The following is an 18,197-nucleotide window of genomic DNA, read 5'->3' as shown; positions in this document are numbered from 1 at the left end:
CTTAATTAAAGCCACAGCCAGTACCTTCCTAATCCTAGGCCTTTCCCATCCTTGCATCACCAAAAATCTTTGATGTGTTAGTGTGATGTTAAAGTAATAAAAAAAATAGATTCTGGTCCAGCAACCTGCCTGATAAGTTTTAATACTTGAAGTCTGGTTGGTTTTATATTATTCATAAGATATTGTATGCATTGTACTTACAATATTTTACTATCATTCATAAATATCATTACTTCAATACAAAGAACCAAACATGTTGCCAAAATATTTGGAAGAATTCTAGAAAGAAGAAAAAGTTGAAATTGCAAAGTTGTATGAAAAGTCCATAAAAATGTCAACATTTTATGGTGCAATACCTTGCTGAAGGAAGCTCAAAAAATAGAGTAAGTAATCATATTTTGGAGATAAAGTGTAAATAAAAAAATTAGAAAATAGCAACATTCGTGAAGAATCAGTGGTTGTTGCGATCATGACCTCTTTCTCAATTTGTATGTTAACTGGTTCTGTTCATTAAGTTCTGTGTGCAAGGACTTGTACTTCCAACTCTCTGATGTTGACCATTGGACATACAGGTCAGCAGGGTGTACTGGCATGGTTAGATAAATTCACAGTATTTCGTTTACTCTGCAAAGTATTCCACAGATAGCTTCCAGCAGTAACTTAGAAGGGTGATTTCCTTGCACATAGACCATACTGGTTTTAAAAAAAAAACAAAAAAATGAAAACAGGTAACACACCTGAGAGCTGAGATTTCATGCTTGTTTTTAAACGACATCTTATTACTAAAGCCTGAAATATTTAAACGTAAGTTTTTATATTTTTGTAAGTAATGAAAAATTAGCATATGTTAATATTATAAATTCTAGTGGTCAACTGTAAATTAAGTTTATTCATTTCGTCATGAGAGAGCCAGGTTGGATGAAAGTGCCGACTTCTGCATTTCCAAATGCATCTCTCTTGATAACTGTAATTGTGTATCATCATCATCATCATCATTTTTGTTGTCTCTCTTAGTTTATTAAAAAACTAAGAAGAAGAAGAAGAAGAAGAAGAAGAAGAAGAAGAAGAAGAAGAAGAAGAAGAAGAAGAAGAAGATGAAATAGTTGGCCGTGCGGTTAGAGACACACAGCTGTGAGCTATCAGCAGCCTTGAAGATGGTTTTCCGTGGTTTCCCATTTTCACACCAGGCAAATGCTGGGGCTGTACCTTAATTAAGGCTATGGCCACTTCCTTCCCCTTCCTAGACCTTTCCTTGGTGCAACGTAAAACAAATAGAAAATAATAATAATAATTTTCTGCACAACCTCTTCGTTTGTCCTCCAATAGGCCATATGCATGTTTTTGATCTTGTTCTGTAGGAAAATGCTTTTTTTTCTGTGTTTTTATAAAAATTTATGTTATTATTCAGGGAATGTCATCATGATGAAAAATGACAGGAAAGCTTAAACTACTTATTTTAATTCAACTTGGACATTCTCTCTCTCTCTCTCTCTCTCTCTGATCAATTCTGTTAGTTAAAGATTCTACACTGATTAAATATTATGTATATTATTAAAATATGTGTGTGTGAGATGTTATTTTTATTTGTCTTAATTTTCATGTCCACTGAATTTTATGATAGTAGAAATCTATTGGGAACTGTTCACAGGTTGGCTACCGATCTAATCTTAAAAGCAGTCAAAGCATCACAGACTTGAGCCATTACCCTGAAAAGGACGGGCGTAGTGCACGAGCGTCGAATCATGCTCATCGTTACACATCAGCTGGAGGTAAACAATATGCTACCGTTATTCACCATCGAATGAGTATTACCCTCCAATCCGAATTAACAAAACCTTTGTCTCTACCTCCTAATTCATCTCAGCCTCGTTATATTGCTCTCAAAGCATTAGGTGGTGGGTCAGCATTCTCTCACAGTTCTTTCCCAGTAACTTCAAAAAGTCTCTCAACTGTAAAAAGTAGTACTGAAGGAGTTCCTCTCACCAAAATGGAACTTGCTCGTCTACAGTCATATCCTCCTTCAAACATAGCCATAGCTCCTTCTAAGATTAACAGCCCTCCTTTCAAATATATGACCTATACCAAGCAGAATAAGACCAATAAAAATATTCCTGATGTATCAACACCTCCTCAGAAAAATTCCACTCCCATGTCATACCACACATTACCCATTGCAAAGAAAACTTCCAAACTTTCTGCACATGCTCTGTCCTTGGTGGAGGGAATCCCTTCTATGTCCCGCTTGTCACTGCCTCCAGAACCAAAAATTGAATGCCATAGTTCTGCAGTGGATGACAGTGCTTGGATATCGGTATCTTCTACTAACAGTGCTTTCTGTTCTTCTGTTTCTACTGTTACTGCTGACACTACTAATATAAAGCCTTTGAATGCTGTTAGAACTAACATTAATACTTCTGTTGCTGAAGGTCAAAATGAAGCACAATCAAGAAAAGTAAGTTCTCCTACCAAACGTCCAGTGTTTCTAAATTTGAGGTCAGGTAACAAATATCGTCAAAATCGTTCTGGCAAGCCACCTCTAACGAATCAGTCTTTGCCAGAATCCCCAGTATGTGAAGACCTAAATTCACCTACTACACTCTTTCACAATTTGACAGATACTGAATCGGCTAATAAATCCTCAAGATTTGGTCAGGCACGTAGATCATGTAGTTATTTCATAGATCTTAGTTCAATGGCTGATGAGGAGTTCCCTAGAAAAGACGAAAGAAATGTGGCTAAATCTTCTGAATCTTTGCCTGCAATACTGAATCAAACTAATGCCTCAAGTGAAGAGAATCTCCTTGATAGTTGTGATGATGGGGATGATGATGATAATGATGCTGATGCTGCAGGAAATTTCAGTTCAGACTCATTGGAAGAGCCAAGCGAGTTCAGTAACAGAATACCTCGGCGCTGTGTGAGTGATTATCAGATTTTTAATCATCGTTCTTTAGCCACAAGTTGCTTGGGTGATGGTTCTCGTAGTCATGAAAACATTCTTTCAACAAATACTAGTTGCAACAATAGTGGTGATATTCTTGAAATGTGTGCTAGATTGGAACAAGAACGTCATAGCAGTGCAAGTTTTTTTCTTTCCCGTCGACGTGATCTAGATACATGTCGAAGTCAGGAGAGTATTCTTACTGATGAAAGTGAGTCTCGTTTTGATCGTGAAACTTGCCGCAGCACTGAGAGCATTTTAGAAAGTGATTATAATTTTTCTGCACATCATGCTCGTCATCGTGATTCTTGTCAGAGTACTGAGAGCATTCTTACAGATGATAGTGACTGCCAGGTATTTGGTTCATCGCAGCCAGCAATTGAATGTGGTTTTGTTAACAAGGGTTTCAATCTGGGCAACAGTCCTGCTCATGCACCAGTAGCAAGGTACTTCAGAAGTCCTGTTCATAGCCTGAGTGAATACAGCATGACCGAGGGAAAGCAGAATTCTGCCCTTTCAACGAAGGAAATAAAGCAAGATACCACCAGCGAAAGGAAAGATTTGGAAGGAAATCAACATCGAACAGTGTTTCGTACCAGAAGTCTTCAGGATACAAGGTCATCAGCAATGTCTTTAGAACCCGGTAATACTTTAGTCCAAGGTAAGCCACCTCCTTGCAGCAGTAGGCCACAGACTCCGTCTAGAATAGGATCTGTTTTGAGCAATTCTGTATATCGAAAGAATTCCTATCCAAGAAGTAGGCCACAAACACCAACATCAATGCAGCTTCAGCAGCCATTCTCGACTGCAGAAGAGTCTTACAGTAATGCTAAGGTTCAGCAGGAAGCTCCTCAGTCACCCTCATCTTCTGTTCCTCAGACTCGGCAACAAAGTCTTCAGCGACCTCCTACAGCACCAAAACCTGTTGGCAAAATTACTCATAAACCACCCCCAAAGCCTAGACAAAAACCTCAATCGTACCAAGGGAAACAAAGACCTTTGTGGACAGCATTTCAAGATTCTGACATGTCCAGTAAATCAGCCTTACAACAGAGTTGCGAGCCTACCAAGTCTATAATGGAAATAGACAATAGTGTGAATGTATCGTCTCCAGAATGTACGTTGATGATTCGCAAATTGAGTGAAGCTATTTTATCCAGTGTGAATGATGATAGTAATAAGAAGGAAGTAAGAGATGGTGTAGAAGTGAGACCTAGCGTTGGAGTGAAGCTCCTCTGCAAGAGTTTTGAGAATGTAGTGGATGACTATGACATGTCAGACGAGTGTGTTGCTGACTTGGAGGAGGACAGTTTCCCTGTGGCAGGTGGTGGTTCAGGCTCATCTACACCAGCCACTTCATCTTCAGCTGCCAACTCCCCTAAGCGAATGTGGCCTCCAGCATCGCGGGCGCCAGTTCAGCGTCCTCTGGCCAAGAGATTAGCCACTAGACAGCCTGTACTACCAGGTAACATGCATGCCCCCGTGTGTTCCCGCCCCCCCAACTGTTTCTTTTATGTATTTTGCATGCTCTTCATTGTCTCTATGGCCAGGGCCAGGAATATATCTATGTAACTGCCAGTTATAGCATCTTTTCTGTTAGCAAAAATCAAAAACTATCCTTAAGACTTTCTATAGCCTATTGTATTGTAAACTATTAGTTTTCAATTAAACCTATCCGAGTTAGTTTTAAAACTAATAATAAAAATATGAAGAACAATATGTTTTGAGAGTTTTGACCTGTGCTATGGATTCCAACACTTCTGACATCAGTGCTAGGCAGTAAGGGCATGTTATATTCTAATGAATGGAGTGTCAGCAGATACTATGATTATAATTGAGTAACATCATTAGTGTCAATATAATTTTATATTAATCTGCATTCATCTAGATCATTGGTTCTCAACCTGTGGTATGCGTATCCCTAGGTGTACGCCTGAGACTTGTAGTGGGGTATGCGAGCAGATTTCAGGGAAAATACAAAGAAAAATTGAAATATAAAAATAAATAAGAAGTTAAATATGTATATATGGAGCCATGCTTCGCTTGAAAGTTTCACTACACATCGAAAAGTGTGCGACGCCATGCAGGCATACTCATCCCATTGAAATTGTGATGGTTTGCAATGTTTGAATTCTAGAATTAAGATTGAAAATTTTTCATCCTTATTTATTAATTTGATATTGAGGATAAGCATTTTGTGAAACTTTCATACAAACAGGGTATCCTATGGTACTTCATTATCATTGTATTATACTTGCAGGCAAACTCTTTAATTTCTTTTGATGTGTTAACAAAATGTATTTAATTTCACAATCTTGTCTTGTTTACAATGTGTATTTAACTCATTGGGCCCGAGTCACGGAACCGTTCCGTGCTTCGTCTCGGTGGACCAAACGCCGGACCACGGAACTGTTCCGTTGTCTCATTTTACTACGTAATTCTACTTTTCCTCAAGAGAAGGCAGAGTGAGTTGCATTTGTGATTTGCGTAGGGACTCTTTCTTTGCAATGTTATATGCTCTTTGGTAATATATATCGATAGTGTGCTTGGTAATATTAGTTTGAAGTGGGCTATCTCTACCTTTGAGATTCGCTTGTAAACAAGATGGCTGCCAGTATAGAACTGATATTTACAGATATATAACCCCTTTTAGGAAGTAATGATGATTAGGAATGTAATTTTTTCAGTGAAATTAGTAGTAATATTAGTACTAGTGTGAGCAATGCTCCTGAATAACAAATAGATGTGGAAATCGAAGAGAAAGTGCAAAGAGAAAACTGGGTTACAGCTCAGCAGGTGGACTGAGTAGGCCTACAGTCCCGTGATGCTAATAAAATAAAGTGTTTTACTGTATTCCTTGTTCCGCAGTTTGTGGTATGGAAGCCTTTTGTGTTCATGTATATTTAAATCTTTAATGGTCTTGTAACTAAGAAATTTCTGATGATATGAAGCGACACTATATTTCCTCCAAAATAATCCCAGCGCCAATGCAGTTTCAATCCAACAAATATGCAGGGCTCAATGGGTTAAAAGAATGGTTTATAATCAATTAGAAATGCTTTATTAATTAGCCAAGTATCATATTTTTAAAGCATATCATTTAGGAATTTTGTTGTGGGGGTACTTTTAGCCATGAGTGAAGGGTACAATCTCATAAGAGTATGAGAACCTCTGATCTAGATCATCTGGTGCTACTGGAGCCTTTTTGATTTCTGAACTCTGCAAAATTAATTCAAAACAGCTGTTCATTCCATGTTTAGAGTTACTTTCTTGAAATAATATTTTCTAATACAGTAAAACCTCGATTATCTGTTCTAATGCCCGGGAAGGGGTGAACGGTTAATTAAAAAAAACCCCAGATAATCCATACTACTAATTTTAATGGACTTTAAAGTACATAAAATACATACCGTATAACCTTAAAATGTAGTACATTAAACCCTCTTTGAAATCAAAATGACCGGGCGAGTTGGCTATGCGGTTAGAGGTGCGCGGCTGTGAGCTTGCATCTGGGAGATAGTGGGTTCGAATCCCACTATCAGTCCTGAAGATGGTTTTCCATGGTTTCCCATTTTCACACCAGGCAATTGCTGAGGCTGTACCTTAATTAAGGCCATGGCTGCTTCCTTCCAACTCCTTGGCCTTTCCTATCCCAATGTCACCATAAGACGTATCTGTGCCGGTGCGGCGTAAAGCCAGTAGAAAAAAAAAACCAAAATGTAGTCAAAGCTACAAAAATACATACTAAATATTCACCTAAATTACCAGCAGACTATAAAGAATTAATATATCTACTGTCATTTAAGCTACTTTAAAAAATCTGTTACTTTTTTTAGCACTCTCCTACAACTTATTTTCTTCTTTATGTCCATTCTGAGCTTTCTAATTACAAGAATGTCTGAAAAATCCATATCGTCGTCTTGCTCCAAGAATTCCATTAACGTTTCAGCCGACTCCAGTGCGGTCTGAAGCAGTACGCGATTGTTTGTGACACACTCTTCTTTCCCATCCCGCTGTCTTTCACTCGTCACTTCGCAGCTGACTGCGGAGTTCCCGTTCATGCTTTTATTTACTATTTTGTCATCGGTTAAAATGTGATGCCCAGGCAATACATTGTCAGTATGAATCCACTCCTCAATGTTACTTTCATCCACTTCTCCAAAATGAATGTTATTTTCAATAATCTTCAGGATATCTTTGATCATCAATCCCTCATTTTCATCTTCATCAGTGAACCCATAAAAATCGTCGGCGAGCTCTTCGACATCAACATACAATTTTCTCCATGATCGAGTGATGTTCTGAGCGGTTACTAGATCCCATGATTTCTGGGCTTCTTTAATAAGGGGGCATTCCCTACTCGTTGCCACCAATTTTGCTCATTCATATAGAACATGCAGGGCTTGGCTAGAAAAGAAAGTATCCGAAGTGGGAACTTCAGATGGCCAAACGTATAGAAAATAAAAATAAAAATAAAAATGTTGACGTGGCTCTCGCACTGTATAAGCCACTTACATTAGTACGCATGCCGAGCAGTTGTTGGTGTAGCGGTAAGAGCTCTGACTGGTAATTCGATGGACGTGGGAGACTTTTTTTCTGTCAACTTTTATATTATTCATTTTCCAATTATGCAAAGAGTTGAATAATTCATTTTATTTATTTATACGCAAAAGGCATAGAAAAGGTGAAAAATTGGGATTTAATTGTCAGAATTTTTTCTACCTGTGCCAAGAATCTATTGTTTGTGTACAACCGCCAGGAGCAACCTTCACTTGTCAGGTGAAAACAAATCTCACAGTGAAATGACTATTCACGTTTATGGCACATTCCCCAAGGAGGGGAGATCGTCAGTAAAGGAGAAAAAATAATTTCTGTTTGAAGATGTCGGGAAAGTTCGCAACTGCAAATTTTCTACAATTGCGCGCTCATTAAAAAAATGACGTCCTATATGCGTTTTGCATATAAATATATAAAATAAATAAATAATATAAAAATTGAGAAAAACATTCTCCACGCGGGGAACCGAAGCCATGACCATCGAATTACTAGTCCAAGCTCTTTACCGCTACGCCAACAACTGTTCGGCATGCGCACTAACGTAAGTGGCTTATACGTTGAGGGAGCCGCGTCAACATTTTTATTTTTATTTTCTATACACTTGGCCATCTGGAGTTTCCACTTCGGGTACTTTCATTTCTAGCCAAGCCCTACATGTTCTATAAATTTGAGCGAAATCGGTGGTGACGAGTAGGGAATGCCCCCTTGTAAGATTGAGTACTTGCCTTGCACTGTGCTGTAAATGGCCCCATTTCCAAAGGAATCCACCCATTGTTTTTCATGACAATGCCCGCTGGCTCAGTGCTGCTCCTGTGGGGTACTTATTAGTGCTGTGGAAGTGGGAGGTCCTGGAGCATTCACCGGACACGAGCCTCTTTGACTCTGATCTGTTTCCCAAACTAAAGGAACCACTCCACAGGAAGTGTTTCCGTACATGAGACATCATACTTCTAGGACTCTCCATCGTGGACGTCAACAAAGCTCGACAGTGCTAGTGGTATGCTCCTCTTTCCACATATCTGGCAATAGGTGAAACATATTACAGGAGATTACGTTGAGGGCCTGTAGGGGTATGATGGTTCTACAATAAATGGTTTGGTATGTAGGCATATGTTGCCATTACTTTCTTATCCAACCCTCATGAATACGGCAGGTGAACATCGGAAGAGGGAGCATAGAAAAGGAGACAAGGACAAACATGAAAACACAAAAGGACAAAGACAGTCTCCATTTATTCATACACTGCTCTCTTCAAATAGACAGGTCCTGATTACTGTATGTCAGGCTTGGAATTGTTTACAAGTGCAAGATAGGTCAAGAGTGAACAGTTGCTGACTTAACAAAAGCCTAGCTGGCAAGTTGTGTGCTACAGTAACAGAGCTAATGGAGAAGATTTCACACCTTTTTAAGGTGCTTCTGTCACCGTTCTAATTCAAAATTTCATCATTTTCTGTCCGTTGGCAATATAATGATGTGCTGCCCACGCATTCACAAATTTGCTTTTTGACACGAGTTTTGGACATTATTATTAAATGAAGTAGGAGAACTTCTGTATCTCCCACAAGATTTTATGGACTTTAAGGACTACATTTTCAATTTTATTAATCATTTCACAACATTTGTCACTCATTCTTCCTCTTGACGTTTAAAAATGCAACATTTTAACTTAAATTGTTTTTTAAAATACTGTATAAGATTGTAAGATTGACTGTGTAATATTCAGATATTTTACATGTCCTTCTTCTTCTTCTTCTTCTTCTTTTATGACCACATAGGATCACTTTAGTCAGTCCATAGTTCAGGTCGCTTTGAAGGGATTGTTCGAGCTTTGCGGTTCTTCCAGTACTTCTTCAGACGCTCTGATCTTCGTGCCCTTTCCTTGGTTGAGAAAGTGTGTGTTGTTGGTTTGTTTCACGTAAGGGTAAAACGGAGATTTGTATTGTTGAGTTTTGTATTCAATTTTGTCTTATTTGTGGTGTCTTCTGTTGTGAGGCCTATTTCCCTCAGATCCTCTCTTCTCTGATCCATTTACATCCTGTGGTAGTGTTTTTTTGAGACGAGATTGTGTTGTACTAGTTGTTTCAGAAGTCTCGAATCCTGCATCCTCATGATATGTCCAAGGAATCCCAATCTCCTCTTACGCATAGTATCTGTAATGGGTTCTAGCTCTTTGTATGACTTTGTTAGGTATTATCTGCCACTGTCCATCTTTCTGGTATGTTTTGTTGATGCAGGTTCTTCTAATCTTCCTCTCAATTTTCTGAAGTCTGTCAGTCTTGATTGTTTATTTAGATGAAAAAGTGTTTCTGTTGCATATGTATCTTCTGGTTTTATTTTTGCATTTATTGATAGGCATTATTTCCTTCTGTAGATGTCCCAGGTTAATTTTTGTGCTTTAGCTAAATCTATTTGTTCTTGTTTGGATTGAGATATTTTTCATTTAGGTTATGTGTTATTACTTCTCCAAGATATTTAAATTGAGTTACTACAGTGGAACCTCGATTATCCGTTCCCGGAAAATACGTTTTCCCGGAATATGCGTTCAAATTACGTGGTCCCGCGAGCATCGTAATTAAATCACGTTGTAAAAGTCCCGCATTATCCGTTCCTCGAAGAAATGATTACCCGGATCAACCGTCCAGAAATTCCAGTCCCATCAACGCTAAATCCTCGATCAATCGTTTTTTAATAAACTGTATCTCACAAAAGGACGGCTATGGCATATTTATGGATCTTGGCGTTAACGCCCCGTCACTGCGATAATTAAAGCAAGTACTGTACCGGTACTGGAAAAGCGATCGGCGGTTACCTTGCATAAGGGACCATCTTAGCATCGCATTCGGGTGGTATTGTTTAGAGAATCTCGGAAAATCATAAAGCAGAGCGTGGCGACAACAATTGCAAGGAGACACGGCGCATTTCGACAGCTCTGCTTGAAGACGGAACGAGTTTCGTCAAATGTTCGCACTTATAAAACGTCCATATTATGTCCAGGGTTAGATGTTTATATTTTTACTTTTTTCGATCGTACTGCCGAAGACGTTTTTGGCACTTTGCTCAGGGCACTGCAGAGTAACTGGGCTTTCAGGCAGGAATCGAAACTGCTTCTTAACACAAATTCAGTATTTTTGATATTATCGTACATGATTATGTTAGCGAGACCAAAACAGATGTTGCACCTTACATTTAAAAAAAAAAGAAAGCCATGGGAGGTCTTGGAATTGCCTATTACTGTTTAGGTCCTAATGTAAGACTGGGAATTTTACGTTTTCGTGTTAAAATACCGTACCAAAAAACCGCAGTCGTTTTATTTGCGCACGTTACATTTTAAATGGTTGGTATAATTTCAAACTCGTACTGACATGTGCAGCGAGCGCGCTTTCCAGATGACCTCAAGGTCACGAATAACCGTAGTTTCTGAAGTTTTGATATTTCTTTTATCTTTCCAATTTGATTGGATTTGTGACGCGCAGAATTGAATATAATCAAATACAGCAGAGACAATACACGAAACTTACGGATTTCGCCTTGCTAAAATGGGAGACAATTCGACGGTGGTGCTCCTAGTGACTTGACCTGAACAAATCGCGCTAAATTCAAATATCAATGGAAATGTATATACGGAAATGGATAAATAAATTACGTCTAGAAAGACAGTGGTATTGAGATATTAACTTCGAAGTTGCTAAAGCAATTCTGGATAAATGAATGAAGAATTATTTAAAAGGTTATTATTCAAAGACTGAAATTAGACATATAAACAAGGTGTGAAATGGACTGCTGTGAAATGGCTTGATCTTTCATTTATGCATTACTTTTTTAGCTTTAGCATACCTGCCTGAAATCTTACGGTTGGATTTGTCTTTTTTCCTCATTTAAAAACAATGTATCATCACATTAAGACATCTGTCAATAAAAATATCGGCACATTCCTTACACATGTGATGCAATGAATTAACATTTAATAGCTGGACAATTTTCCTCTTAACATGAAGCCTACTAACAGAAAGAAAATCTATAAAATCCCGGCTTTAATCTGAGAAGAGGGATAAAAGAAAGAAAAGTTTGAAAATGTTGTTGATAGTGATGCTTTGAGGAATATTTACGTACAATTAGAGTAAAAATGTAACATACCCTTGGCTGTATAGTCGAGGATTTTTAAAGTCGCTGGCCTGGAAATGATCTGAACAGATCTTATAATTCTTATACAAGCGTAACGTCCCTTCTTTCTTGTACACTTTATCCAAATCGCTTCTGTGACATTTCAAAACCCACAGATCACACCTACAACAACACATCGGTATTGAAGGTTAACTGCTGCACTATACAATAAAATATGCGTATTATATTTTAAGCCCGTTAAAACATGGGTCGAGCATGTTAGAGGATTATGAAGTACTATAAAAATCTCTGTCACTGGAAGAATATATATGCAAACACAATATTACTTACATGTTTTTGTCACGAGGGAACCTGAAAAACGAGCGCGCATTTTTCTCTACTTCGTAATTACTGCAGCCAAACACAGCACATACCTTTCCCCTCATGTTGAGAGGAGATATCAAGGAATGACACATGCTACTATTTAATTATGTCAACTCACTGAAAACGCATAAATAACACCAAAAACCTCACACAAAAATACACGTGCTCTTATGACAGAATCAGTACCGTTCAGGTCTATCCGCTAGAGTGTGCTCCAATAGCTGTCCCTCGATATCTCGCTCAGTGTCGTGTATTGTCTCTACTGTATTTGATATAATGCATTCGAGAACTTTTAAGAATCGATACTTACATTCGAAACCATGTTTTCGAGTTCAACATAACCTTTAAAAGTCGACGTAGGCCTAATTTGCGCGGTACGAGATTTCCAGAAACTGACTACGAACAGTATACCGGAGACCAAATTACAATGAAAGATTAAGAAATGAACGGATTTCGCATTCATTTTGGGTGCTTTCGTATCTAATGCGCTTTATTTTATTAGATGAGAGAATTAAAAACTACTTGTGGTCGATTGTCGTTTGGCTTGGCGTTACTAGATTTTTCGAAGAGTTTGGCTAGCCTAATCAAAGTCGCTGAACTGAAAGAAGTTTTCACGGGAAACTGACGGAGATTCCCCTGTAAAACTGAATATAAAGTGTACCGGGCGGTACACCTCCACGCCGCTAATTTAAAAGGTGCGCCAGTTGAAAATCCTCTGCTGGAGGAAGTCTGAACTTTATTGACGGTATTAATTTTCTACCTTCTCAGAAGATGTCACTACCTGTAAATTTTGGAGTTTTAGAACTGTGTCATTTTTTATGTGTTTTTGTTTTGCTTGAAGTAAGAAGTGTGAACTTTCTCTTCTAGAGGACACTACTGAAGAACTACAATAGTGCACCCTAGTGCGAAGAAAAAGAACTGTTCCTTGGAGAAAATTTTATTTCAAAAGTTTGTTCTTTGTTAAATTTCTTTCAGTCATTGGTTAAGTTGGCAATATTACCCCTTTCTTTCCCCTTGTTTTAAATCTAGCCAATCCCGAATTTCTGAAATTAATTTTCCACCAATAATGTGTTTCTTCTTCATCTTGTGTAGGGGTTTCTCTTTATTCTCCAATAAAGTGATTGTGGGCGGGTGTTCTCATTCCCCTAACGCCTAGAACCTTCCGCGAGAGTATATAAACTGCTGATTTTAGGGTCTCTGCGCCACTTCTGTTCCATCTTTCTGTGTGTAAAGTACATAGCAGGGGGCGGGAAGCGCCTCTTTCTTCGGCAGCGGTCAGCAACAAGGTAATGGCCAATTAATAACTTCTTTCTTTGCTAGCTCAGCAGTTTAACTCTCGGGGCGGGTCCGAAGCTTTTTCCGTTATGTAACCTTTCTTAAAATGTAAAGAAACTTGTATCTATTTCATCTTTTAAACTGCATATCGGGATAGAGAGTGCTTAACCCTCTCGAGCTCCCAATCATATTGTTTTGAGGTGAACTTATTTTTCTCAACCTATTCTTCGTTAATATAATGTAAATTGTTCTTTTCTGAAGTCACCTCTGTAGTATGGGATTAGCCCTTGCATTAACGGCCTAGTGCCAAGTAGGTTTTAAATAAAGTGTATTAGGAGTGCGGAGAGCCTCCTTTCAAGTTGGTATTTTAGAGGCCATATAATTAACCTTTTCTCACTTAATAGGCCTCAGTAGATTGGGTATTTTACCCCTGTGTTTATGTCCGTTGAGGACAGCTTGAAGGTGGAGTTTGGTGTGGCCTGGGAGAGGCTTAAAGTTGAGAGTGAGTGGCTCTTTTGAAAATTGAGTGTTGTATGCCTCGTGGAGGCTTTTCAGTGTAATTTGGAGCAAGGGCTCCTAGGCATGAATGGGGTTTTCTGCCCCTCTGTTGAAACTTGTGTTTGGGGTAAAACTGAGCTGATTGCCCAAGCATTGTGAAGTCAGGGCGCGAAGCCCAAATCCTGTAAATATTGTAACTACCCTTTGGACTTGCTACTTTGTACCTGCCATGCTTGTTATTTCTTTGTTTTTGAAAAGAAAATATAACCTTGTTAAATTTTAAATTAATTTTACTTTCGTAGCTTGAGACCCGTTCACACCCGCACCTTCTTTCACCTCTACCTACCGCTAAAACACGGTAACATAAAGTATCGAGATGTTGAACTCGCGTACCGGTAATTAATGCGGTTTCGTGGTCTAACATGCCCGCCTCTCATCCAGAGGCCCGGGTTCGATTGCGACCAGGTCAGACAATTTTACCTGGATATAAGTCTGATTCCAGGTCCACTCAGCCTACGTGATTACCTTTAATTGTGGAGCTATCTAATGGTGAGATGGCGACCCCGATCTACAGAGCCAGGAATATCGGCCGAGAGGATTCGTCGCACTGACCATGCGCACCTCGTAATCTGGAGTCCTTCGGGCTGAGCAGCGGTCGCTTGGCAGGCAAAGTCCCACTGGAGCTGTAGTTTGGTTTGGTTTAGGAGTTTTGTAAGATTATAATGATACATATTTCATTTTTGTGATGTTTAGCCAAATTGTTGATGGTTTTCATTCATTCCCGGATTTTCAGTTTTCCCGTATTGTACGTTTTATTTTCATGGTCCCTCGAAAAACGGAGAATCGAGGTTTCACTGTATTTTGATTTTATTGCCATTTATGGTAACTTCTTTTAGTTGTGTTGGTTTTTGGGGCATAATTTCTGTGTTTTTTTTTTTTTCAAATGATATCTTCAGGCCAATTTTATTTGCAATGTTTTGAAGTTCTGATATCTGGGTTTTTGCTTCTTTTATGTCAACTGCTAGTAATGCTAAATCGCCAGTGAAACCCAGGCATTTTGTTTTGATTTTTTGGCCAATATTTATTTTTGAGGGACATTTCCTAAACCATTCTCTTACCATTTCTAGAGCATGGTTAAATACTAGTGGCGAGAGCCCATCTCCCTGCTGTAATCCAATTTCAATTTCAAATGACTCTGATATTTCACCCCTAAACTTCACTTTTGATTTGGTGTTAGAGTCAATTTTATCATGTTTATTAATTTGGGGTGTACTCCAAGTTGTCTTAAAATTTTAAACAGCGATTCTCTATGGATGCAATCGTAAGCTTTCTTGAAATCTACAAATGTTATCGCCATATCTCTGTTTCTTCTCCCGTTATAGTCCATTATCAACTTAAGATTCATGATCTTATCAGGACAGCTCCTTCAGGGTCTGAAACCTCCTTGATATTCTCCTAGTTCTTTCTCAAGTTGTAAACTTACCCTATTAAGGATGATTATCGAAAATATTTTGTACGTTATGTCTAGGAGCGAGATTCCCCTTTTGTTTATAAGGGTCATTTTTGTCTCCTTTTTTTGTGCAGTGGGTGAATGAGGGCTGTTGTCCAGTGTTCTTGTAGTTCTTCTTTAATCCAGATAGAGACAAGTTATTGATGGAGGGCAACTTTTGCTGATCTTCCTGCACATTTCTAGATTTCTGCAAAGGTCTGATCTTCTCCTGATGCTTTGTAGTTTTCTAATTTATTCAGTGCTTGGTAGACTTTCTTTATTGTGGGGGATTGATGTTCTCTGGTGGTTTTTTTATTGGGGTGTTGGTGTCCAAATGAAGAAGTTCTGTAGGTTCCTCACAATTTACAAGCTTGTTGAAATATTTAGCCAGAATTTCTGCATTGTCTTTGTTGTTATGAGCCAGCTTACAATTTTAATCCTTCATCAGTAGGGTCAGGGGTTTATATTTTCGGAGCCATTTTCTGAAGTTTTTGTAGTAGTCCCTTGATTGAGTTTTATTGAATTCTTCTTCAGTTAATTGCAGTGTGTCCTTATGATGCTGTCTTTTTATTCTTCTTAAGACTTGGACAGTTTCTTTTCTCTGTTTTACTAGATTTTGATAGGGTAATTCTGATTTTTGGGACTGATGTAATAGCCATGCCTGATCTCTTTTTTCCACTGTTTCATGACGTTTGCTGTTCCACCATTGGTGTTTTTTACGTGGTTTAATTGGAGCCAGGTCTTCTGCAATTTGTTTAAGGTTGTGTACTAAGTCTTCAAGTTTATCTGTGATTTTTATTTTTTCAGTTGCTTTTTGGTAATTTTCATTGTTGATTAGCTGGGTAGGATCTATTTTTCTTTTAGTTTGAGGGACTTGCTTTTGCTGTCTCCTCTGGGGAGCAAGTTTAATTTTAACTACGTAGTGATCTGAACCTGTGTCTATTTTTCGGAGGACTTTGATGTTATAGATCTCTTTGTGGTGGTATGTCCATGTAGATGTGATCCAGTTGCGCCATCCTTTAGTGTAGTCAGGATGTTTCCATGTTTTGAGTTTTCAAGATTTTCTCTTAAAACATGTAGATTTTTGAGATAAAGTTATGGTTTCTACACAGGTCAGCTAGTCTCTCTCTATTTCTATTTGTTCTCTTGTGTGCTGGCAATTTTCCGATGATGTCACGGTATTTTCTTTCTCTGCCAAGTTGAGCATTGAAGTCTTGTATTAATCATTTTATATCGTGTTTGCGGATGTTATCTATGGTCTGGTCCAATAGGTCCCAAAATTCATCTGTTTCTTCTTGGTCTTTTGAGGAGTTGTTTTTATCATTAGTGGGAGCACGGGCATTTGTTAGAGTTTATTAGATGCCTTTAAGGTGAGCATTGAGAGTCGTGAAGATTGTGATTTGAATTCTCAAATTGAGTTTATTATTTTATGACTGACCAAAAATCCTGTTCCAAATTGTGGGACATTCTTCATCACTCTCTTCCCGATATACCTTTGTAAAGTCTGTATGCTTGAGAGTCCAAAGCATCCTGGTCAGTGTTTCTCATTTCCTGTAATCCCATGATAAGAATTTTGTGTTGGTCCATTATGTTGGTGGTCACTTTTAGTTTACCAGTTTGCATGAGTGATTTTTATTGTGTGTAGAGATGTAGGTTCTTGATTTTATCTCGTTCGTGTATGTGGTACTGGGGTATTTCCATGCCTCTGTCTTCACGGTATCTTTTAAGTGGCAGCCCACTGTATCCGAATGCTGCCTTCTCTGAACTCTTGGTTCCTTAAAAGACCTTCCATGATTTCCGACTGTCAAGGTGTCACCTGTGTGGGACTAGTTCCCCAGTTACAACTCTGGATGTGATCCAGTGAGGTGATAATGAGGCCGCTCCTCTGGAGTACAGACGCCTTGTGCAGCCGCCCCTAACCTGGAGAACAGACGCTGCATAATGGATTCCAGTGGCATTTCCTCCACTGTGGGGACCATCACCCCACCTAAAAGGGCTCTTTCGCCTGAAGCCGTTGGCCCCGTTAGGGAATCGGGTTATTTCCTACCACCCAGCACTCGGCTTTGGGAGTTTTACAGCTGGGTGCCAGACCAGCAAACCCTCCTCCTTTCTCATTCCGGACTTGGGACCGGTCCTATTGTATAATCTAATGCAGTTGAAGATGGCCAGAATAGGCTAAAAACATGTCCTAATCACTAATTTTGTAATGCATTTGCAACTTTAAAATGCAACGCCCATGCTCGAAACACTTCTTAGCTCTCTGACGAGAAACCCATGAAAATGATTGTTTCTCTTCCACTTACCATGGAGAGAATGATTGAAAAATAAAAGAAAACAACTCTGAACGGTGGATCACTCGGCTCGTGGGTCAATGAAGAACGCAGAAAATTGCATGTCGACATGTGAACTGCAGGATACATGAACATCAACATTTCAAATGCATATTGCGGTCCATGGATTCCATTACTGGACCACGCCTGGCTGGGGGTCGGTTGCTAAAATTGAACACGACATTGCATTCGAAGTGTGGGAGCGTCACGGTTCGTGCGGCCACGGAGTGGACACCTAAACTTCGATTTTATTATATTGTAAACTAGCTGATGTACCCGTGCTTCGCTACGGGATTCTCAGAAAGACTGACTTGGCGGTTTTCCTAATTGAATTCAACATAGGTCATTACAAAAATGTTAGTAGGAATGTAGCGATTGAAAGCAATGTTATCATATAAAATACTCGATCAAATGAAAAACCGCACACTTTTTCACTTTCAACGAACAGTACTACGGTGCCGATCTAAGAGTACAAAGTTCCAGAGCTGGAATAACCAGGTCGCAGACTGCCGTGAACACTCCTCTGTCATTATTCCGTTAAATATGCACACTACTCATTCCAATCAGTGCCTCAGAGTAGGGGTTGAATAGCTCGAATACTATGATGAACCAGTGTGTTACG

The 18,197-nt window shown here is 38.9% G+C and overlaps 1 protein-coding gene and 1 pseudogene across 1 annotated transcript in view; both read left to right on the top strand.

Annotated features, from left to right (window-relative positions):
- Wdr62 (WD repeat domain 62) overlaps positions 1–18,197 on the top strand; it is a 459,879-nt gene that overhangs the window by 357,472 nt on the left and 84,210 nt on the right. Inside the window, exon 20 of the mRNA XM_067135382.2 lies at positions 1,649–1,769. Within this exon, the coding sequence (XP_066991483.1) occupies positions 1,649–1,769 (121 nt within the window). The remainder of the gene's footprint in view (positions 1–1,648; positions 1,770–18,197) is intronic.
- Positions 17,582–17,736, top strand: LOC136858931 (5.8S ribosomal RNA; annotated as a pseudogene).

The sequence above is a fragment of the Anabrus simplex genome, chromosome 1, assembly GCF_040414725.1.
Source record: "Anabrus simplex isolate iqAnaSimp1 chromosome 1, ASM4041472v1, whole genome shotgun sequence".
In the NCBI taxonomy this organism is placed as follows: domain Eukaryota; kingdom Metazoa; phylum Arthropoda; class Insecta; order Orthoptera; family Tettigoniidae; genus Anabrus; species Anabrus simplex.
This window is presented reverse-complemented; position numbering and strand designations above follow the sequence as displayed.